Source organism: Pocillopora damicornis, chromosome 5 (assembly GCF_964200805.1).
Source record: "Pocillopora damicornis chromosome 5, jaPocDami1.2, whole genome shotgun sequence".
Lineage (NCBI taxonomy): Eukaryota > Metazoa > Cnidaria > Anthozoa > Scleractinia > Pocilloporidae > Pocillopora > Pocillopora damicornis.
Window position 1 is genome coordinate 7253044 of NC_142674.1, and position 23254 is coordinate 7276297.

At 38.0% G+C, this 23254-nt stretch overlaps 1 protein-coding gene and 1 non-coding gene across 3 annotated transcripts; one reads left to right on the forward strand and one right to left on the reverse strand.

The window, feature by feature from the left end:
- Positions 1–326: 326 nt before the first annotated feature.
- On the reverse strand, positions 327–22590 carry LOC113671936 (endosome/lysosome-associated apoptosis and autophagy regulator family member 2). Of its 2 annotated transcripts, none has more exons than XM_027188201.2 (32): positions 22239–22590; positions 21947–22070; positions 19460–19679; positions 18632–18710; positions 18373–18444; positions 17644–17733; positions 15949–16057; positions 15120–15189; positions 14365–14447; positions 13936–14024; positions 13255–13444; positions 12716–12820; positions 12159–12376; positions 11473–11540; positions 11124–11231; positions 9180–9266; positions 8788–8855; positions 8587–8656; positions 8347–8433; positions 7709–7847; positions 7086–7165; positions 6687–6769; positions 6492–6537; positions 5859–5928; positions 5375–5427; positions 5173–5254; positions 4757–4797; positions 4562–4655; positions 3951–4027; positions 3485–3593; positions 2543–2623; positions 327–2104 (listed from the first exon to the last, which is right to left on the reverse strand). In XM_027188201.2, exons 1-32 carry the CDS (start codon positions 22314–22316, stop codon positions 2012–2014), a joined length of 3063 nt encoding a protein of 1020 aa, XP_027044002.2. In that variant the 5' UTR covers positions 22317–22590; the 3' UTR covers positions 327–2011. The 2 variants fall into 2 exon arrangements, with proteins under 2 accessions (XP_027044002.2, XP_027044003.2); XM_027188202.2 differs by having other exon boundaries at positions 327–2101; positions 22239–22487.
- On the forward strand, positions 10065–10137 carry Trnat-agu (transfer RNA threonine (anticodon AGU)). Its single transcript has one exon. It is a non-coding gene; the product is annotated as a tRNA-Thr (tRNA).
- Positions 22591–23254: the final 664 nt, after the last annotated feature.

Genomic DNA, 23254 nt, shown 5'->3' on the forward strand with positions numbered 1-23254 from the left:
AAAGTGATTTAACCAACCATTTAGGCGCTGCGAAGACAAACTTGAGTCGTGCGCGTGTCCCGCAAGAGAAGCGAGCTCCTCACCCTTCAACACTCCTGCCCTTGGCAGAAAGTTAATGAACGATGATGTTAAGTGAAAACATGGGATATTCCTCTGGAAGTTTGCCTATGCGGCTTTCATCGATCCTTCCTTTTTGCTGTGTTAGCAGGTTTCCAAAACATTACAGCACCAACAAAAACACATACGAGAAGCATTTTTACAAACGTGCTACTAACACCAACTGTAAAAATTTTGTTCAAGGCTAAAAATACACTTCATTCTCCACGTTTTGTGAGTGAATTTAATGTTAACGCTTAGAAATTAAATTACAGATAATTTATTACCATGGTTGTCTACTTCTCGCAAAGAATCCTTTTCGGTGAACGACGGAAAGGTCGAAGGTCTTCGAAAGTTTCCCGAGTCTAAGCCGATCTATCACTTCGCCGTTACCGAGCTCCTCTCGCAATCTTCGAACAATTAAAACGTTTGTCGTTCTAATAAAGGTATTCAGTGCAACGAAGATTGATTCCAATGTAAAAGTCTTACTTTGAACTCTCGGGGCAAGTGAATAAAAATATGTAGAGCACTTTCACACTCTCTATTTTAGCTAAACTAAAAAAATTATAGCTTCAGTGTTTTCTTAAATTTGACCATAAATATTCAAATGAAGTGCGAAAAGGTGATAGTGGTTACTGTGGAAACTAAATGCTACTAAAACACGCTACATAAATACGTGGGATGCCTGTGACTGACCGCGTTCAACATTCGCTTGAGTGTCGTCGTAGTCAGTTGCCTTACTGGCTGGGTTCCCTACTTGGATGGGTTAACTCTTCTTCTTCTTGATTTCATTCCAGTACTTTGAAAAGTCGGCATTAAATTTATTATTTTCCACGTAAAACCAGAGTAACCGTACTTATCAACATCAAATTGAACTCGAAAATACTCAACAGGACGCAAATGGACAAAAATTACGTTCATAAACTGTGCTTTGGAAAAATTTGTTGGAAAACTTTTCCAGGCAACCACAGACTCAAACAAACGTAGTTAGTTGAGTTGATAGTATCGAACATTTTACCAGGCAGAGACAACGAATTCCTGTACAATTATTACAAGGCTCATCGCTGTTTCTTCCTGCCTCGTGTTTCCTTATCATACAAGTTTAAATAAGTCCTAATTCTTCAGTAATCAATTCTAAAACAATATTGCGCGATACGACAGCAAACAAATGGTGCGTTTGACATCTATAGATTGAAAGAGAAAAGGTGTATCAAATTTCCATATCTATGAAACCAAAATGGAAGGCGATCGACATCAAGTTCCCTTGCTTGCTTTAAATGGGATGTCTACAATAACCGAAGGAAATTAGGGTAACGCAATGTCTCACTTGAGCTTCATCACGTTACTAGCCCCCCATCCATGGACGATGAAAATGTTTCTTTTGAGACTACAGGACACATTACTTAGCACGTAAGTTGTCCTAAATGATTGAAATATTTTTTTCTACAATAAGATCAAGAAAAAGTAACTAGAATATTTCTATGAGATAGGCTTAATAGACAGCAATTATCCTGCTACTTGTGAATGCCGTGCGATATTTAAATGGGAAAGAAGCTACGCCACAATAAAAAAATCTCAAAAATTGGCTTATTCATAACTAAAAATGGCGTTATTTGCAATCCGTGTCAACCTTCTCCATCGTAAGCCACCCTTATTCCTTCTTGGTATAATATCGCTTCCTTTGCGTTTTTTCAAACCTACAGAGCTAATATATCATAGCCTTCTGAGATATGAAGGTGGGTTTTGCACGGCGCAAAAACTAAATACAGTGACGTAGCTTCTTTAGTTTACTGCTCCTCCAACTACTTGATTTGTATTGACGGTGGAATAGCGGTGAAGTCAAGAGGTTCAATTCTATGATCATTGAATTTCATGTGATTGCATAACAGCATGTCTTATGTGTCGAGTTTCATGTTTACTGGAAGTCGCCGACGAGTGCGTCTTTCCCAGGCTCCAGGTGAACAGACTCAAAATATTCATCGTCTTCGTCATCAAATGTAACCTTCTCCTAGGATTAAACACATCACTAAGTACATTGTGCTCAAACGGTAGGTTGTGGTATGCAGCACGAGACATTCTAGGGCCTGGGACTATCTTGTTCCAGCAGCACCGTAAGGGCCTCGGGGCCTCTTTCACCCAGTATCCCACGCGCGACATGAAGACGTGCGCCAGGAAAAAATAGGTCTAGGGCGCGAGGAGGATGCTTGTTGATAACCTTCCCGGGGAAAATTTTGTAGAAAAATAAACGACATCTGTTGAACTGTTGTAGTTACTGAAAAACTGGACGACTATTACAAAAAAAAATTCGCGTAGGCGGACGGCTTTGAAACGAAGGAAAAACCAGAGCACGAACTGGGAAAAAAAAACTTTCCTTCTTTTTCTTTCTAATATTTTCCAGGAATTCTACAAGCGTAAAAGAGAGTGCATGAAAACAAAAAAATCCTACCTTCTTCTTTCCACCACTGGCCATGTCCTTTATTTTCTTCAGAATCTTCTTACCGCGGTCCTTACCGACTTTAAAGTGAACCTAAGTAAAGAGGAAAAAACCCTTAATTAAAACAATGTCATTACGAGCAGTATAATAGGAATGCTCTTTAAGTTAAATCTCGCTTCCCGAGGTGTGATTCATATCGCCCGAACCTTTCCGAAGATTACTGATAACTCACACGGAAACCACCCAAAGATGGCTGCTACGGACTTAACATTACACATAAAAGGCAGTCTATGACTGCATGTGCCCATTGTTGTATAGTTGTGGAGTATTGAAGTAAAAAGCAATGTGGGGAAATATGCAGCTCTAGGGGTTAATGAGCAGCTCTTGTCCGTCGATGCCAAAATTGCGAAGGTTTACAGACTTCCACGAAAGAGTCGGCACAAAAAGTTTCTAACGAGAATAAACGAAATGAAAAAATAACGTGCACACACCCGAGCATTATTCAAGAACTCTTGAAAGAAAATAATCTAAGGCTGTAACTGCCACTGGCGACTAATACTAACTAATTCTAGCACAATTTTTAACGCGGAACGAAACGACACGGTACGGTTAAAACTGCAAATAAAATAGCGAACGAAAACTATTACAATATAAACTAGACTAAAGAAAACTACACGATACAAAACTTACATTTGTTGCGATGTTATAGATCCTGCCTAGTGACGAACAAACTGCACGAAGCGGAAAGAACAAATATACCAAACTACACTCGACGAAACTACATTGCAAAAACTGCACCAAACTACGATGAACAATACGGTTGAATACATGCTACGTTACGCAACGACACAAAGAAAGCGCCCACAAAATTTTACTACAATTAGCACTCTTGCACAAGAACAATAAACAAACGAAAAAGAATGTAAGGCGTTGCGGTCTACAAAGGCAAATTACCTCTTCTTCGTCCTCTTCGTCGTCGTCCACCACACATCTCTCCACACCCGGCAACTCACCAGAATTATCACCACTCTTATTTACCAGGCGATGATACTTGTATGTCAGCCTGCCACAAAGAAAACGACAACCGTAAACCACACATACGTTTCATGGCATAAATGCCAATTCTGGGTACCGTGATCCACACAGCCACGCAGGTATCTGCAGCCTAAAGCTTCCTGAACTGTTTCTTCTTACTTAGCGGGATTTCTAGTTCATCTTTTTAACTCTTCGCCCACTCCTACCCCTGGTAGATTGACTCTTTGGTCGAATAAGGAGAAACAGTGAGAGGAAAGATTCAACCCAAAGAACACAACACAATAACCAGAAAAAAGCTGGAAATCTGGCAACTCAACCCGAAAACTAACTGGAAAAGGCCAAATGCATCAACAAGCATTAACAAAGAGAATGCTGATTTACGTACTTTCGGTTATTGTACCACAAGCCAAAGACTGCGCAGATCATCAGCACAACAAGAGCAGCAACAACAGCAATCACAATCTGAACAAAAAAAAAAAAAAACAAAACAATCATGTTATACGTAGTAACACGCCTGTCATCGTTATGAGAAAGAAAAAAAAGACGTTTGCTATGAACCGCAAGAATGACTAACTAATTGACCGCAAGGTTGGCGGACAGACATATCGACCGATTACATAGCTTGGTTTTAACAACTGAGTTGAAAATGTAAATTGGCCACCGTAAAGAGTTTCTCAGCTGACGTTTCGAGTGTTGGTCCGTCGTCAGAGCGGTTTCGCTCTTTACGATGGCCAATTTACATTATCAACTCGGTTGAAAAAACCAAATTGTCTTTTTATACCCCCCCCCCACCCACCCCCCAACCTACGCAACACTACAGTTTATTTCGAAACTTACCCCGTTTTTATCAATTGACTGATAAACCGATCGTCTGACTTACTGACTAGCTGAATGACGGACTAGCTAACTCTCTGAATGACTATTAGGCCGTCTGACAGACTAACAGACTAACTGACAGACGGACTGACCGGCCAGCCAAGCGAACGTTGCTTATACCTTGAAGTCCCTCATAGCTGAGCCAACCGACTGTTCAAAAATACTGCATTTGGTTTCTCGTTCTGCAGGTAAGGGAACACCTCCTTGGCAAACTCTGAAATGATCAACAAAACCACACATCAACACCGCATGATTAACATTCTGAGCCTTAAGGCACAAAACCACCTCAAAACTATAGACATAGCGGCCTCTTACCTTGGTTCTTTCCACATGTATGTAGTCTTCTTCTTTCCACTCTAAATGCAAAATATTTTATTATTAGTTTACTTACTGAAATGGATAAAAATAAAGTCAGATGTTTAAAACAATTCTTTTCGTTGGCTTGTTATCCTAAAAAGATACACAATCGACTATCCTGGGAAGCCTACCCGACAAACTTAAAGCGTATCAGCGTGGTTGGATTGAAATAGACGCGCCCATTTCGCGTCCAAACCGCGGCTCAAGACTGAAAGACGCCCCCTTCCTCCACCAGAACCTCAGACCCTTGATATGCCCCGTTTTTCCAGTTTCTAAAAGCTTTCCTTATTTTGCCTTAAACCATGCTACCATAGATCTGGAGAAAAGCTTTCAAGTAGATAATTGTGATAATATCATACGAACTTCAAACCTACCTCACAAGAGGAAATTACTTTGCGGTAATCAAATTGCGAACAGGTTGGACACGCATGAGGCGTGCGCCACAGGATCTCAAACCTATGAACGAGAGCGTAACATGTTAACCACAGACATACCAATGCACTCATCAAACGTTACTCGCAGTCCAAAGACTGTTAATGGGATTCTTATTCTATTTGTTTGTAATAAATCGCTTACCGGCAGCCATCACAGGTACCATCCGGGCATTTGGAGGGCAACTCAAACGAACCCTATGACGAAACCAAAGGTTTGTAGTAATTATTCCTTGGGGGGAGGGGGGAGGGTTCGGTTTACCTTAATATGCAATATATCAATATACTTTTGTACACTTCTGTGAAATATCCGCAAAAATCACGTAGCACTGTAAACAGTCATAAGGCCATTTGGTCTCATTGTTTGTGGATCATGCTCAGCAGAAGTCAAAGTTTTTTCGCAATCAAGTGCGTTTTGTACTGTAATAAATGGAGTCGAACCTCGAATGCTCAATACAAGATACTCAATGTTTGAAGCTTCCAAGAAACAAGGTTAGAGATTCGAGAGGCGTCAAGACCTTCTCAATATCATTAGACCACTCTTTAGTCACAACTCTAATAAGAGAAGACACCATTCTAGGGAAACCACTAAATTAGGCCCCAGTTGACAAACAATTCTATAAATGTACCTTTCCTACTTTAGGGTCACACAGCACTGTTGTCCAAACTGACCGGCCATTAGGGCAGGCTTGAGTGGGTCTGAAATACGTTAATTTAAAAAGCTGTGTCATAACCTGTCCATCTCAAGAAATTTAGCCTCAGTTTTACAAGTTCGTCATCAGCCATCTTTTTAAATCTTCTGTATCCTAAGCTCTCTCATTCCGTCTTAATTTACAGTCACCTCTTGTTTTAATTTCTTACTTGCCAAACAAATATTTTGTACAGTTTTAAGCAAGTGGTAAAGTTTACACGTCGCAAAAGAAAAGGTTTGTAGTGACGTATCAAATTATTTTTACACATTCAGTACAAAAACGGTAACAGCTTATAGGAAATTATAGTCAGACAAATGTTGAGAGTCTCGGGCAAAGACTGACTTCTGGCTACGTTTTGTTTTATTTTTGGCAAAAAGTAAAAGCAACAAGACGCTGCACTGACGTTCTCCTGGTTCACATTCTGCTTCCTCAGTTGAAAAAAAAGGGTGCAAACTCCAAATTTCGTTTGACTTCCTTACTACTGTTTATCAAAATTGTATAACCTTGTACACAATTAGAAACATTCGATAGTGATAGAATATGAAAACAAGCGAGGCATATATCACTTACTTGTCACCGTGGAACTTGAACAAGAAAAAGGTTGAGGTGTTTTTCACTGGACCGGAAATACAAGAAAAGGCATAAATGAGCAAAATTTATTACTGATACCGTTACTTTCAATTTCACTACCACTGCCACTATCACTGATACTAGTGTACGACTATCAAAAATTACTAGACTACTCGCTGATCATTGTCGTCATACCTTCTTTTCCAGCGAATACTGAGGTTTCGTTGGTCTTATTGTCGGCAATGTCTTCATAAATGCCTTCAAGGCGGTCTGCAATGCTGAAATATAAGGAAAAAAAACAATTGATGTTTTTTTTTTGGTAGAAGATGAGTAAAATTAAAATTTATCCCGTTTGAATTCAACTAGAGTGGGATGTCATGTATGTATGTAAGAGGGTAGGGGGGGGGGGGGGGATTTGAGTGAGGGTCGGTTGAAATTCCAGAAGTTTAACTCTTTATTTTCTGAAGTAAACCGTCAACAAGATCTCTCGAATTTGCCAACAACTCAGCTACAGACGGCATGGACTGTTGAAAAGCCAACGTTCAATACGAGCGTTGTATTCTTTGTAGAAGAAGTAACTCGTGATTCTCTCACCTTAATGTCTGTGTAGTCATCAGAACTGGGTCAGGAACAACGGTCATGCGGCAAACAGGTGAAGTCAAATTATAGGCTTCCTGTTAAGATTGATAAAAAAAACTCTCAGCGGTCTTCTAACCCTTTGACCCGCAAGGGTGACTGGCTTCTCATTTCTTCGTGAAATATCACCCTTGAATCAAAAATTTGGGTCGTAAGAATAAAAGAAATGATCACCAATAAAAGAAGCTCTTATTTGTTAAACAAATTCTCCTCATCAGCACCTTGGGAAATTTATAGAGAACTGTATGAAGAATATGCATACTGATATTTGGGTGTAAAGGGTTTCGGTTGGTACACATGGTCCACAGGTTACAGCTTCGTGTGACACGAAAATCAACTCGAAAAATCCTTGCAACAGAATTTTGTCTTCAATACAAGTTGTAAAAATTCAGCCTAGTTTGCAGTGGGGCACATGACTGCAAACATAAAACGAATTAATTTGACTTGAAGAAGTTAATTACGGGGACATATTACAGAATCTTGCCGAGAGGATTACGTCAAGATCGAGTGGCAAATTCTCGTAGGCTCTTCGTGAGAAATGTATGGGAGAACTACGAATCCGATCTAGGGATGACACTCACTGATTTGCCAGTGGAAAGACTGATGTTATTGTGACACTTTGCCATTTTGTATGGATGTCCACACAAATTCATGTTGAAGAGGTGATAGTATCGGAAGCCACGCTTGGTGAACGAAGGACCAGTGGCAACGCTCTGAGGTCTATGAATAAAGTAAAAGAGAATTAGAGTCTGTAAAGGCACCTTGTTGTATTATTGTAGTTAGTTCACAGGTACTATGTGGAAATAATCACAAACGGAACTACGTTAACCATACAACATCATGATCCAAGTCACCCATTACTGCTGCAGGTTGTCCTAGCTTCTGGAGCGTGAGGTGAACAGGATCATTACTACCCACACCTCCCCCCAAAGTCCATCAGGTTTGCCTGATAGTTTACTAGCACTAAAAAACACTCCTGGGCTGAGAGAGACGCTGTGAGAAGAAAAGCTTCTTCTCTATGAACACATCACAATGGCTCACCCTGGATTGACACTAAACCTCCCTACTTTTAGCACACTCACAATCACATTACTCTTACTCCTTACCACTTCGGAAAGCAACAATTTTTGTAAAAAATATATATTCAGTCATTTACACATCCTTAAAAAAGACTAATTAATAACTGAGCAAGATTTGTTTGTTTCTACAATGTACATACCCTTGGAGACCAGTAAAGTTGAATTTTCGCATATGCTTGATGGAGGTATATAAACAGTTAGAATGACACATGGTGGATCCCGCCTCACTAAAAATGAAACACAACAAAAATGAAGTCCAATTCTAGTACAAAGCAAAATTAAGGCTCCTGCTCTTTCACGATTCAAGCTACTCACTAAGCTAGCCTGTTGCTTTTATGATAAATAATGGACAGGCAAAAATACTAGTTAATCTTTAGCACCTGGTTAAACCTGGTCCACATTTGACACAAGCTTTAGATCCATATGGGTCATTGGTGTTCAAATAGGTGCCTGTTGACAAAAAAGAGAGCATCTGAGTAGAAAGTTCAGGCCCCTTTTCCACCGCAAAAGCAGAATCCTAAATGATTTGACAAAGCACATGAAAAAAGTCATTATTTTCCATGCACAAAAAAAAAAAATACCTATAGGGCATGGCACACATTTGTGCTTCTCAGTATCCACATAGTTACCCTTGGGACAGCTTATACATCTGAGAAAAAAAAGAGAGAGAACAGAGACAAAGCATGATGCATCAGTCATAACAGTGAAGTGCATTGCAGGATTGAATGTTGTTTACCACTAAAAACCGCCCATTGAATTTCAAAAACAACCCTTTATAGTTTGCCACAAAAAACATATTGCTATCAAAACATTTTGCAATGATAGGATGGGTCAAATGCCAAGCTTGGGATTTTGAGTATGAGAGTTTCTACAAACCCCACAGGCTAATGTACTGTAGTTAACACTTGTGTGAGCTGTGTCGCAGACTTAAGGCACAACTTTAGAGATCTCACTACAGAAGGGCACAACATACCCACTCCCTGAAGATACTGGACAGGATCGGCAATGATCAGCACCTCCATCCATGGTGTTGTTCACAGTAATGGAGTAAATCTTCACTCTGGAGGAAAAGAGAATGTATAATTATATTGAGTCTTAAAACATTACAAGAATGACATAACTTGAGAACTTGTCACATATTTGATAACCAGTCACATATGAATGTAGTAATGTTAACCAACAAGTTCCTTGTGGCTCTGTGGTAGAGCATTTCAGAGCAAGAGACAAATGGTCTGAGGCTTGATTCCTTGTGGGGACTCAGGTTTTTTTTCTTTTTCCCTTGCAATTGCAATGACACAGAAAAACAACTTTCTCTATTGAGAAAATTAATAGCAGATCAAAAACTATACTTAGTCATAATATAGGCCAGGACACTACAGGAGATCAATAGCTAAGCTCTAATATAGGTCAGGACACTATAATAGGCAGACCCTGGGTCAAAGATTCAAACCAATTTAATTGAGCCACCTGAGTTAAGGGCAAAGATTTTTATCTGAAAAAATTAGAAGATCCTCGCTGCTAAGAACACTACTGAAACTAGTAGTTGTAAGTAGGACCTGAAAAAAATTTCAGGCCCGTATGGGATTTGAACCCATGACCTCTGCGATACCGGTGCAGCGCTCAATTGGTAGAGCGCTGCACCGGTATTGCAGAGGTCATGGGTTCAAATCCCGTACGGGCCTGAAATTTTTTTTCAGGTCCTACTTACAACTACTAGTTTCAGTAGTGTTCTTAGCTGCGAGGATCTTCTAATTTTTTCATCTTTCCACCGCAGTGCAAATATGTGAATTTTCATATATCTAAATCTTCATTCACTCGGATGTTTATTTGTACCCAATTCATTGACCAGCTCCCAGTTGGCTTGTTAGCTCAATTGGTAGAGCGCTGCACCAGTATTGCAGAGGTCATGGGTTCAAATCCCGTACGGGCCTGAAATTTTTTTTCAGGTCCTACTTACAACTACTAGTTTCAGTAGTGTTCTTAGCTGCGAGGATCTTCTAATTTTTTCATCTTTCCACCGCAGTGCAAATATGTGAATTTTCATATATCTAAATCTTCATTCACTCGGATGTTTATTTGTACCCAATTCATTGACCAGCTCCCAGTTGGCTTGTTAGCTCAATTGGTAGAGCGCTGCACCGGTATCGCAGAGGTCATAGGTTCAAATCCCGTACGGGCCTGAAATTTTTTTCAGGTCCTACTTACAACTACTAGTTTCAGTAGTGTTCTTAGCTGCGAGGATCTTCTAATTTTTTCATCTTTCCACCGCAGTGCAAATATGTGAATTTTCATAGATCTAAATCTTCATTCACTCGGATGTTTATTTGTACCCAATTCATTGACCAGCTCCCAGTTGGCTTGTTAGCTCAATTGGTAGAGCGCTGCACCGGTATCGCAGAGGTCATGGGTTCAAATCCCGTACGGTCCTGAAATTTTTTTTTTCAGGTCCTACTTACAACTACTAGTTTCAGTAGTGTTCTTAGCTGCGAGGATCTTCTAATTTTTTCATCTTTCCACCACAGTGCAAATATGTGAATTTTCATATATCTAAATCTTCATTCACTCAGATTTTTATCTGTTTTGAAAAAAGTAATTGCTAATCAAAAATTATACATATTAAAGGCCAGGACACAAAAGGGGACAGATCCTTTGGAAAAAGGTCTGAAGTTGATTCCTCATAGGTAGCCAAACTCAAAAGTTTTTTATTTTTCCTGCATTTGTAGGGGTAGATCCCTGAGACAAAGACTCCAAACAGTTTAAAATTGAGCCATCTGAGATGGGGAAAAAGATTTTCATCAAAAATTCTCCACTTCATATAAAGCAAATTTTTACTGAGTCCAATACCCAAAACATATTGCCTTATTTTTTCTAGTCTTCATAACTACAGGTAAAAGTAATTACAAATAAAGAAACATACCGATCACTACCATAGGTGTAAGACAGTTGATCATCACTAAATGAGTAGGAACTCTGTTTTTGAAATGTCCAGATAAACTGAGTTTCCCTCCGAGAGGAAATGATGTAGCTAAAAAAAACAAAAGGAAAAAACCTTTAAAATTTTCACTCAGTTGTGGAATTATTTATCAACCTTTTGGCTCCCTAGATCAGATAGTAATTCTCCCCTTCAGTTATCACACACTTCCTTGTAACTTAGTTTACAAAGACTTGGTCGTATAATTATTTATTAAAAGTGCATCAATGGAAACAATCATCATAATCAATGCTGGTAAAAATCAAAATAACTTAAATGAAATTTCTTTTGTTACCTGTACTTCTGCTTTCCATTTCTCCCTTTCCATGTTTGAATCACATTTGTAGTTTTAGACTGTGGCTTCTAGAAATTGCATGTGTGAAAGACAAAATGTAAAGAATAAATTAATTAAATGAGTTGAAACTTTGCTAGTTAATTAACCATTACAACCATAACTGACATCAATAACAACAATGGGAGTAATTAAACAAGGAGTTAAGCAGCAGACATTCCCAGAGGTGGCCCTCCTTGTCCACTGCCTTCAGATAAAATTGGAGTTTTACATCATAGTTTTTGTGGAGGTAGGAAAACCAGAGAATGCAGAGAATAAACCAACAAAGCAAAGACAAGAACGAACAACAAACTCAATGTCAACGCACAGTGCAAGAATTGAACCACTGCCACAGTGATGGGAGGCGAGCACTCTTGCCACTAGTCCATTATTGCTCCTACTCCCCAGACAAGAGTAAAATAAATTTGGGATTTTTTTCTATTGTTTGTCATCAATAGAATCACCATCATCTCCATTATCAAACCATCTCAACATAACCATTATGGCCATCATCATCATTATCATCTAGTCATCACAACTTCTCTAAATAACAGCTATATCTCAAAGAATTAACTCTTGAGAAATATAGAAATTCAGGGTGAAGAGGAGTAAGTAGACATTCATGAACTCTTTCAACTAATATGAATTACCTCTTTGAATTTAAAAGTACACTCTCCATCACAGATCAATTCAAAGACAAACTCCACAACACCAAACTGGCCACGTTTGGGATTTTTAAGACCCTCAGGACTTCCAAAGCCTTCTACAGGAAGTTTCAGTGTCATGTAGACATCATCTGCTTGATTGATGCCACTGTCAAGGTAGTTTCCACGAGGTTGCCAGCCCTGCTTTGTGGTGCATCCACGATCTAAAAAAAAAAAACAAGTAGTTGTTTGATAAAATAAGTACAGACAAGTCAGTAAAAAACCGCCACCACTCATCCCTCCCCTCAACTACCCCCCAACAACCAACAACACAGACTAAATTAACCTTCCCTGTACACAGCAACAATTTGACTGAGTCATTTCAACTTTTGAAGTTTTCACAGAATTTAACTGCAAACATCAGCCACAACAAAATTTTTGGGCAAAAATTGCCAAATGCACAGATAAGAACTTGAATACATTATTAAACATCTTTCAACAAACCGCTACACATTTGTAGGACAACTTGAACATCATGTAAACCAGCCTGAAGTGTCACACACCTGACATAGAGAAACAAGTGGCTCTTAAATTTTCTGGAACACTATGCCACCATGTGAGGTGATGCCCATAAACTGGCTCAGTGGACACTGGACACTTCTTACACTCTAAGCAAGACATAAAGAACTTTGTTAGTACTGTATAGAAACCTGTATGAGGAAAACGTGCATGTGATTTTCACAGTCCAAGGTTTACCCTCTACAGGAGATATCTGCAAATATGTAAAGTCTTTAATTAAGGTTGACTTCCACCCCCACAGAGGCTTATTCCCAGAATTCTGAAGGTTCTGTTTGTGTAGGAATACTGGTTCCTAGACAGGGAGCTATTCCACCATAGGTAATCCAATCACAGGTCACCCTCCCCACTCCCACCTCCACAATGATCTGTGGATCAAAGTGACAAGAAAGCAGGGTGTTGTACCCAGGAACACAACACCATGGTCTAGCCAGGCCAAATCTGGACCTCTAAATTCAGAGTCTCACTAACCATCAAGCTAATGTATCACCAACCATGAGAAGCTCTACTACACAACAGATCTCACCTGCTTTGCCATCACTGAATTCATTAACAGGACAAAAGACACAAGAACTGCTTTCGCCTGTGCCATTAAGATGCATTCCAGGGTTACAAGGAGGACAATCTTCTTTCACGCCAGATGCAGGCAACTTCTTAGCTCCATCCACGTCATCTCTGCAGATCTTTGGTTCTATCCACATATACTTCACTTGGGTCTGAGAGACAAGAGGGCAAAAGAATATATATATCTCATGGAACGTTTAGGTGTGTAGTATTGCTGAGTATATTTAAGAGTTGTGTCATATTTTGACAAGCCCATGGGGCCAGTCAAAATACAAAGAACTACATTTTTTTCTGCTATGTCTTTCTGATTATTTCTCATAGTTGAGAAAAGCAAATTAGATAGAGAAGCACAGCATGCGCAGCTAACTGGTTAAACAGGTTTTTTACAGTACAAAATAACCAACTGTCCAAATAACCATGCAATATTGCAGGATATTTATACTCTATTCACACCTTATTTGTACTCTACTTTGTGCAGTTAGATAATAATAGCCAAATATTTATAAAACATAAACCCTGTTTCATTCAGTTAACTTGGGTTACACCACAATAAAATGAAGAGAATCACTTTTCCAAGAAATGGTTTGATGTTTCATAGAATGGATACAAAGAATTCAGCAGCCATTAATCGCAATACACATACCTTGTGTTCACTATCACATGCTGTGCGAATGTCGTAGTAGTCTTGCTCTGTGCATGGCTTCCTTAATGTACAATTCCTTGCTCCACGAGCTTTTGAAAAAAATAACACAGGATTTTGCGTTCAGTTGGTGTGAAAAATTTATCCCTTCCCAAAATCACAACTTATATAATATCTTAAATTACTTCAAGTTAAAAATTATGTTAATTTTGGAATTGTTCATAAAAAGTTATTTTATTCATAATTACATGACACTGTATTTAATTCACTGTACACAAACCACTCAAAATGATGGATTAAAAATTTCAAGTTTTTACGCATTCAACAAGGTCTGTCAAATGATGAAAACAAGTCTTTAAGAATCATATCATCTATTGCTTATTTTCATTAAAAGAGAATAAAATATCACAAACACATGTATGGGAGTCTTACCAGCGTATTCAGTGACCTCATTACATTTTGAGCACTCTGTAGCACCAGGGGCAGAAAAGGTATTTGCAGGACACATTTTACAACTGAAACCACAAGAAAATACAATAAAATTAGACTCAAAAGGTCAGAAATCAATACCAGAAATTATGTATGTCTTTTGGTAAACACTGGTTTTACAAATGTTACTACAAGTGAATTAACTTTGAAAGACACAGAACTTAACCATCAAAATTCATTTTTTGGAGGAATTGCCAATAACATCCCTTTTGACTTATGACAAGATCAAAAATGAATTTCTCCTTACCATGTAAATACATTTTCAAACAGAGAGGTAGTGAGAAGTGAGAAGAATATCAACTAGGGGATGTTGTTTGATTTAGAGTCAGAATCTCAAAGCTAAAACCACTGGGAATGTAAAAGAGACAGTAAAGAATTCATTTTGATAATTAAATCGTGGAAATGAAAATGTTTTTTTAAGTAAATGTTTATGGGGTATGTCAAGGAATTTGTAATAGGTACACTTGTGAAAAATTAGCAGTATGTAAGATCCAAAAGGGTAGAGTTTGAAACCAAAATTTCATGACTAAGCTGTTCAAAACCCAGTCAGTACAAATTGTGGCAGGCACATTTCTGCAGCTCAAGCTGAACTTATTTCTCATAACTCAGGGCTGAACTAAAATTATCCATGTTGAGAAAACCATGCTGGAACTAAAGAATGTTAGCTACAATAAGAATTTCAAGTTGATGGTTTTTACCTTCCTTGGGCTTCCTCACTGTTGTAATATCCTGCTTCACATGGTGTGCACTCTGATGTGTAAGACACCCCTAACAACAACAACAACAACAACAACAAAATGAAACAAACTCAGACAGATAAGAAAATGGCAAAGCTAAGGTTACATGGCAACATAAGTAAAAAGTCCAATGATAATTTCCAATATACAGTCAAGGCATACAGTCTTAACCCTTTAAACCCTAAGAGTGCCAAGTATCTAATTTCTCCCTACAATATCACTCCTGAATCACACATTTAAGGTCACGAGAATTAAGGAAATGGTCAGCAGGGAAGAAACCGTTTGATTGGCTGACAAATTTTCCTTGTGGGCACCTTAGTAAATGTATAAAGAACTGTGTAGAGAATATGCATACTGATGTTAGGGTGTAAAGGGTTCACATAACTAATCTCAAGATTATCTTGTGATTAACAGAAAACCTCCCTTGAATTAAGTAGCATTTTTTTAAGCAAACAAGTGCAGAGAACACTATATGCTTCCTGACAGAGTGGGAGGACCAAACAGGAAAATATTTTGTTCAAGATGACATCCTGACCTATATGTAGTCCAGTGAGGTTCCTGCATCATGACCAGGAGCCAAATATTTTTGCATCCCACTCAATCAAACTCAGTCATAAGTCAATTACTCATATCAACACTGTAATATCAACTAACAGATACTAATTGATTTATATGTACTAGTAACAACAAACTGGCAGGGACCTACTATGTAGATCTTAACAGTAAAATGGTTAGGGTGTATAAACAAAACTATTAACTGTACAATAAAATAATAAAACTCAAGTCAGACCTTGAATTTCAATGCTTCTGATGTAAACAGGTTCTCGTCTGTCATGAGAGCCATAGGTGATTGCTGTAACTTGCCAATTGATCACATTCCTACCAGCTTTCAAATCAATCTGTAAATTAAAATGATACACGAAACATTTCTTCAAGAGGAATTTGTTGTATCTTAACCCTTAAGCTGTGATTTAGCAATGTCTTGGACAATTGGGACTTTAACATGTATGTGGATTCCAAATCAGATATATTTTGTCATCACTATGAAACAAAATTTTTTTAAAAGATATTTTGGTTTAGTCAACTGAGTTGATAGGTAAATTGGCCACAATAAAGAGTTTCTTAAACTTATGTTTAGAGTGTTAGCCCCTCATCAGAGCAAATAGAGAAAATGTGGGTTGTCACAATTATTATAAATTGGTTAAAGGAAAAGCAACAATCGGCTCTGCCAGGGTAAGAATGCCGATTTGAAAGACAAATGGTTGTTGTGGAGTTTTGTGGCTTTCAAACTGCCTAAATTTAGGCAAAGGCTGCAGACCGCCATACACTGTATACTGTTTAGAATGATTTGGGAGATAAATAAACCAAATGTTACCGTAATTTCCGGTCGATTACCCGCACGGCCGATTACCCGCACCGGCCGATTATTGCATACGGCGAAAAAAAAAGTCAACGGATTACCCGCACCGGTGGATAACCCGCACGTTGTTATTCAACTTTTTCGGTGGCGAAAACGTGACATTAAGGCGATACATTTCAGTCTTTCGATTCAGACATGTGCACAATTCTGTGTCAATATTAGCTTATACTTTATTGATTGATTATTGCTGCTGCTCTATTACCGATTTCATCGGCAAGAGTTATTACTCTAAGCTTATAATCAAACGTAAAACTGTGACGTGGGCGTTTCACAGCAGGCATTTTAACTTAATTGGTGACTCGTGGATACACTTATCGCGAATGATCGAGGTTTATAATTCTTATTCAGTCAGTTACCTTTTTATAGCATGTAGGAGCGTAATGAGCAATATCCATTGTTCATTTGTCGTTAAAATACTTTTTCAGCGCGAAATTAGTTAAGTTTCGCACCTATTATTTTCAACATTCTGGTGATGCATTTGGGATTTAAAATTACTGTCGGCAATTTCTCAAAAAAATCGATATCTCCTGTTCTACTGGGCCTAACAAGTCCCTTAAAACGGGAAAATTCTCTTTAGCTCAAGCTAGTGAAAACTGGAAATTTGTTACTGATGCGCCGGATATCCTTGGATTATTTTTGTCACCATCAAGGTTTTGTTTTCACGCGTGCCGATAAAAATTTGTTTGTCACGCAACTAATTATGCGTGAAATAAACTCGAGTTGGCATCATGTTTTCGTGCCGCTTTGTGGCACTTTTGATACAATAAAATTCATTTGAGAGGTGGAAACGCAGGTAGGTGAGAAATTTTTTCAATTCAACTTCCAGAAGAATTTAAAATTGTCACATAACCCGCACCTCCCTATTACCCGCAGTGGCGTGGATTTAATGCAAAATCAACAGATTACCCGCGGGTAATCGACCGGAAATTACGGTACATTCTGTAAGTTAATTAAGAAAAGATGGTAAATTTTGAGCTCAGTCAGGAGCATGGAAAAAACAAAACTTTTGAGTCCTCTAAAAGGGCCTAAACTCCTAACCTTTGCACATCTTTCCTAAAATGTTACCTTGGTTGTTCCCCATTCACTGTTTGTAGTACGTGGAGGGAACTTATCCTCTTTATCCAGACTAGAAACTTTGCACTGATCATTTCTTACCTGAAAAATAAAAATTAAATTGATGCTTATTTATTCAAAAATTCATTTGCAATATTCACACAGGCTGGCCAAGTTCAGCTTTAAAGCTGGTTTAAATGGGGCCCATATGAATTATAACAAAGCCTGACCACAACACTACTGGGGGCTACCTTTCCTTCTACATATGTGTGGGTTCTTGAATGTCCCCCACTCACCAGTTAAGAGAAGATGCAGGAGAATGTCTGAACCATTAAAAATTTCTGTTATTATATTCTATTATTTTATTCACCTAACAATATAAAATAATGAAATACACACCTGTTACTAAACAACAGACAAATAAATAAATAATCACATATTCAATACATCAAGTGCATTTAAGATTCCTTGACTCCCTTTGTTGGTTAAATAATATAGGCATACAATAAAAACATTATTACAAAGCAGCCCATCTTGCCTGCTCAGGATTGCCCACTTTGATACCATACAAGAAAAAAAAATTATTGAAGTGGGCCATTAAAACGTGATTCAGCAATCTTGACCCCACACTTGGTCAATAATGCATAAATACACCTATTGCAGTTATTAATAATACTGACACAGATTATTAGCCATTCTTCAATTCCAAATTCACAAAGGGTATTAAGAAAAAATACTTACAAATACACGGAAAACAGTATAGATGTCATCAGTGTAGTAATAATCAAATTGCACATGACCATCTCTTTCTAGCTGTATCCATAAAAAAATAAAGATAATTTTTAAGATGTGTTATTAACAGTAGTTTTGTATATAAATATTCTGAAAGAAACCTTGAGTTAAAAGCAGGAAATATTATACCCTGAATCATTTTAGCACAAAGAACCCAGATAGGTGTTATAATTTAATTAAACGCACAAAAAGATTATTTGAAACTCACAGTGACGGCATATGACAGTTCTGAGGTGCATTCATCTTCTGGTGACATGATACTGTCACCTGATGGTAACCATCCAGTCCTATAATAAAAAACAAAACAAGATTCACAAATTAGCCATAACTTAAGCAAGTTTTTTTAAGAAGAAGAATTGGCCCATAGTAAATTGTTTGAACCTGGGTATTTTTCAATCATGGAGTCTAATTGACTAGGTGAGGGTAGTCCTAAGAGGAGTAAGTTTCTAAAGAAACTGTGGTGCTGCCTCTGTGAGGGGTATTACAACCCACAGGAAATTTGCTGTTGTCCATGCTTGTGGCATGATGAATTTGAACCTTACCTAGCTGGGGTGGGGAATTTGATCTTGAAGTGTCCAGTCTTTCCAGCAGAATACAAGAATTACATCTTTAAATATGGAGAAGTTTAAGGTACAAAGTTCACTTTTACAAGTGAACAATGCAGAAGAAAAGGTCTACGAGGTCTAAGTTTTAACACATAATTTATGTGTAAAAAGTCAGGGTCACTGATTTCACATTTCACAAAAAAAATTAGGTAGGGCATGTGAACTCAATTTTTTGCCAAGGAGGGCAAGAATTTGAACTAACAATATTTTCAAAAGTTCAAATGTCCAAGGCTTTGTTGGAAGCCAACATTAAAGTCATCAGAGAGGAATGAGAAGCTTAAAGGGTGATAAATCCTCTGAACCTCAGAGCAAAGCAAAGCAAAGCAAAATTAAGGCAATCCTAGATGACCTTGATATGTACTACTCGATGAAAATTTCCCTATATAACAACTTGCTGGGACAGACAAACAAAAATTATTTTATCTCCCTACTTTGAGCAGTTAGCTCCACTTGCTTCTTTGAAGTATTCATTGTCATATCCATATTCTTGATAATGCTCATCTACTGTGCGACTCTCAAATCCAGTTGGAAGTTTATCCCAGTCACTGAAGCGCACCCCTCCTCCAACACTGTATGTTCCTTTAGCACAAGCTTTACACTCCAAGGTCTTACTTGTCACATCAACATAATGTCCTGGATCACATGTGAAAGCTAAGGAAAGAGAAAAGAGCTTTGACAGTAAGACATCTAGTCCAAGACTTTTCTCAGTTGAACACAACGTTCTCCAGAGATTTTTAACAGCTGGCCACTAAAAACAACTGCAGCTGCCCATAAACAAACGAGAGCCCCAAGGGCATGAGAATCTATTCCTCTTTATTTAAAAAATGATTGTCTTTCTAGTATTAATCAGTCTTTCCAAGCATAAAAGAAAGAAAGAAAAGGTCACAATTTAGTCCAGTTTTACTTTTTTGTCTTATTTAAATAGCTGACTATCAGAGGCCTCTCAATTCTTAACTTATTGCACATATATGTTGTAGTTCAATTTTATCCTTGGTTCAAATTTTATTTTCTTTTGTTTTTGGGTATTGTAATGTATGATAATGAGTTTGAAACAAAGGTTCAGATAAAATTTGAAATTAAAATTTTTATCCTTGGTTCAAATAAAATTTGATCCAAGGATATAATTGAACCAAAATATATAAAATTAGGCCTTGTAAAATTTATGATTAAGAAAATCCTGCTAACTACTGAGGGTGGTAAACTCATGAGCAACTTTGCTATCCACATCCCAGGTATAAAATTTAGAGTCCTCACACCATGAAAGTGGCACATAACCTGCCGGCCAGCAAACTTAAAAAGCGTCTTGGCATGGGGCTTCTTATGCTCCCTCATTTAACCAAGACAAAACCAAGACAGCTGACAATGCGCAAAGCAGATTCATAATGCCTTCTACATTTTTCAGGTAATGTACACTTGCTTTCAAATTAAACAAGATTTTGCAAACCTAGTTCTTTTGTAATCCAATCACTCCATTTCCTAGAGGTAATTAAAAGATAAAATCCATCCTACCAAGTCTGTTTTAGGGTAACTGCACATTGGAAATTGTTTATCAGTGACAACATGGATCAAACATAATGGATATATGCAAGTTTTGGGTACAACAGTAATAAAGAAAAAGGTGACAAAATCATTGCCTCCTCTCCTTCCTGTTACTCTGTAAAGCCCCTTCTCCAGACTTCAAGGCAGTAAAATTATCATTGAGTATTTATGTAAACATAGGCTTTCAATGACAGAAGAAAATACTCCACTCTTAAATCGACATCATGTGATGAGAACAGTTTTTTTGAGACAAGGTCTGGTTGGTAGTTTGGGAAACAGGGATACTTATGTCATAAATTGGAGCCTCAGAAGAGTTGATTCCCTGCAAAATTTGCATCCAGTAAGTGGACTGTTTGCCTTCGGCGGAAGCGTTCTTTATTTTGTCATATACTGTTTAGCTTCACCGCAAGTGCTCGCGTAACAACTAAAGACAATATTTTATAAGTAGGATTTCCTGTTGAGTATCTGATTTCTAGTTGGGATGAATCAAAGCCGGTACATTCTCAAAATCTTCCCAAATTCCAACTTCTAGAATGCATTTTGATCAAATTGATTTAACATCAACATATTAAAATGCAGTTTACTGACCATGCTATTCTAATTCTAATTAAAATGTATAGCCTTGAAGAAACGATCCCTTAAATAAACAAGGAATTAACGATGCAGTTTCAAATCTTTTCCAGCCCATAGTACGTAGATATTGATATCTAACCGGCAGGAAGCAGTTTTTATTTTAAAAATTTTACTATGTCTTAATATGGAGTTCCGAAAGTTTAGAGGGCAGCATTTAGGTTTTACGACATACGTGATATAATTCATGTAAAAATAATTCGGTATCGCGTGAACTTTCTCGCACAGTAAGGGCTTTTGTCAAGGTTATCCTCAAAATCCACAGATAATAGGAGTACAATCTTTCACTTCTCATAGTTAAACATTTAGTATCTGTTTCCAGTGTAAAGGACTTGCTTGCGAAAGAAGAAAATTATTCACACAACAAAAGAAAGGACGATGAACTGTGGAGACGCGTGATATGAAATAAATCGCCCTAATCATCAGAAAGTGAGCTTAGAAAAATTTTCCGCTTTTCCAGGGTTAAACACATCCCGATCTGTAAGATAATCCACGTCCTTTTCGTCCTTGTACACATAGATTGTCGGAAAGGCTGAAAGGAGGCTATATGTCGCAATATTTTTCAACCCAGTTCAGAAAAGCTTTGTTCACGTTTGGAATACTTATTGTTCGTAAGTGCATTAATGCCAAGTAGCGTCAAGATAACCCGGCAGGTTTCTAGTGAATTTTCATGCCATAAAAATAGAGAATTAATATAACGCTTTCGTTTTCCATTCTTAAGCATCGTACTAGAGTTGAATTCTACTTACAACACCCCTTTTGCCGCACGGGTACTTCGCCTTCCACAGTGCAACCTCCATCTTTTTTAGGAACAGCAACTCGCCATCTTCCTTCGGCCGAATCGCATTCGGTAAAATCGTAAGTGATTTGATCCTACAAACAAAAGGAATAACATAAAAAATATAAACCGAAAAAAGAATTAATTCGATAATCATCGCCCGCACTGTTAGGTGTTCGGCAGAAAACCTGAAAGAGCTGAGCTAAAGAACAATGATCTAGCATAATTAAAACAGGGCGCCGAATTCCACCAAGAAAGTTTACCTGTGTGCATTTTTCGCCGTGTAAGTACAAAGGCAGAATAGCCAAGCTAACAAGCAGCAACATGTATCTGCTCTTCATCCTTCAAGAAAGTGAATCGTTATCACTTTAAAAAACTCGATTGACGCCAGGTGCAAGGCGAATCTTCTCTCGAATTACGGTCGTGAAGAAGTCTTCTTACCGGGAGTGTATGCTTTTCAAATTCAAATGAGGAACACTTGAATGGTTCCTTGAATCCAGCCCTCCGCAGCGCTTCAAGGACGACATCGCCATGGTAACTATCATACTCTTCGATTGACTCCTCGTTCAAAGATCATCTCAGCGAATATTTGATTACGTTTCCACGTGTCACTTCCTGTTTTAATTCCAATGTAAGAGGGAAATTCCAGCGTAAATTTTTTACACAACTTCGCTGATCACAATCCAAAAGATAACATTAATTTTAGAATCACCTGATGATAAAAAATATAAAATTTAATCAAAACTGATTATTACTAAGGCAGCCGTGCCTCTCTCAAAACATTTTCTGTTTTTATTTGCATGAAAATTATCTGTTTGGTCATGAAACATTCATCAAAATCGTTTCTGTTTACGTTTATCCTCTGGAACATGTTTGAACAATCACTTATGATAAAAAGTCAATTGCAAGAACTCAATGATTTTCAAAACTAAAATATTCTTAAATTCGCGCAAAACTGATTTCACTCATCCCCCCCCTCCCTTACCCCTCGAGAAAAATCCTAAGAAATGAGGAAGAAAGAATTACGCTGTCATAAAATTTCGGAAGTCTTCGGCAACCCATCATTGATTTCCTAGGAATAAATGACTAGTCCACAAAATTTGTGTTCGGTTGATATGCGCTCAAGCTATACCGACTTGTAAAATCAGAAAACTTCCACGCCCTTTCGTATTTTAAACATGAAACCTTTAACGTCATAAAGTGGGCGGCCAAGTGCAGTATATTTGCCCTGACTCCCAATACCTAGTGCCCAGTCTATTGTGCATTTCCAGTCTGTCCC

What these genes read in the sequence shown, in the direction of transcription:
- LOC113671936 (XM_027188201.2), bottom strand. Translation starts at nt 22,316, where the DNA reads ATGAAGAGCAGATACATGTTGCTGCTTGTTAGCTTGGCTATTCTGCCT. An exon ending in ATGTGTGCCATGCCCTATAG is followed by an intron (nt 8,657 to 8,787) that starts GTATTTTTTTTT and finishes TTTTGTCAACAG; the next exon opens with GCACCTATTTGAACACCAAT. An exon ending in TTGTGGTACAATAACCGAAA is followed by an intron (nt 3,594 to 3,950) that starts GTACGTAAATCA and finishes TCTTTGTGGCAG; the next exon opens with GCTGACATACAAGTATCATC.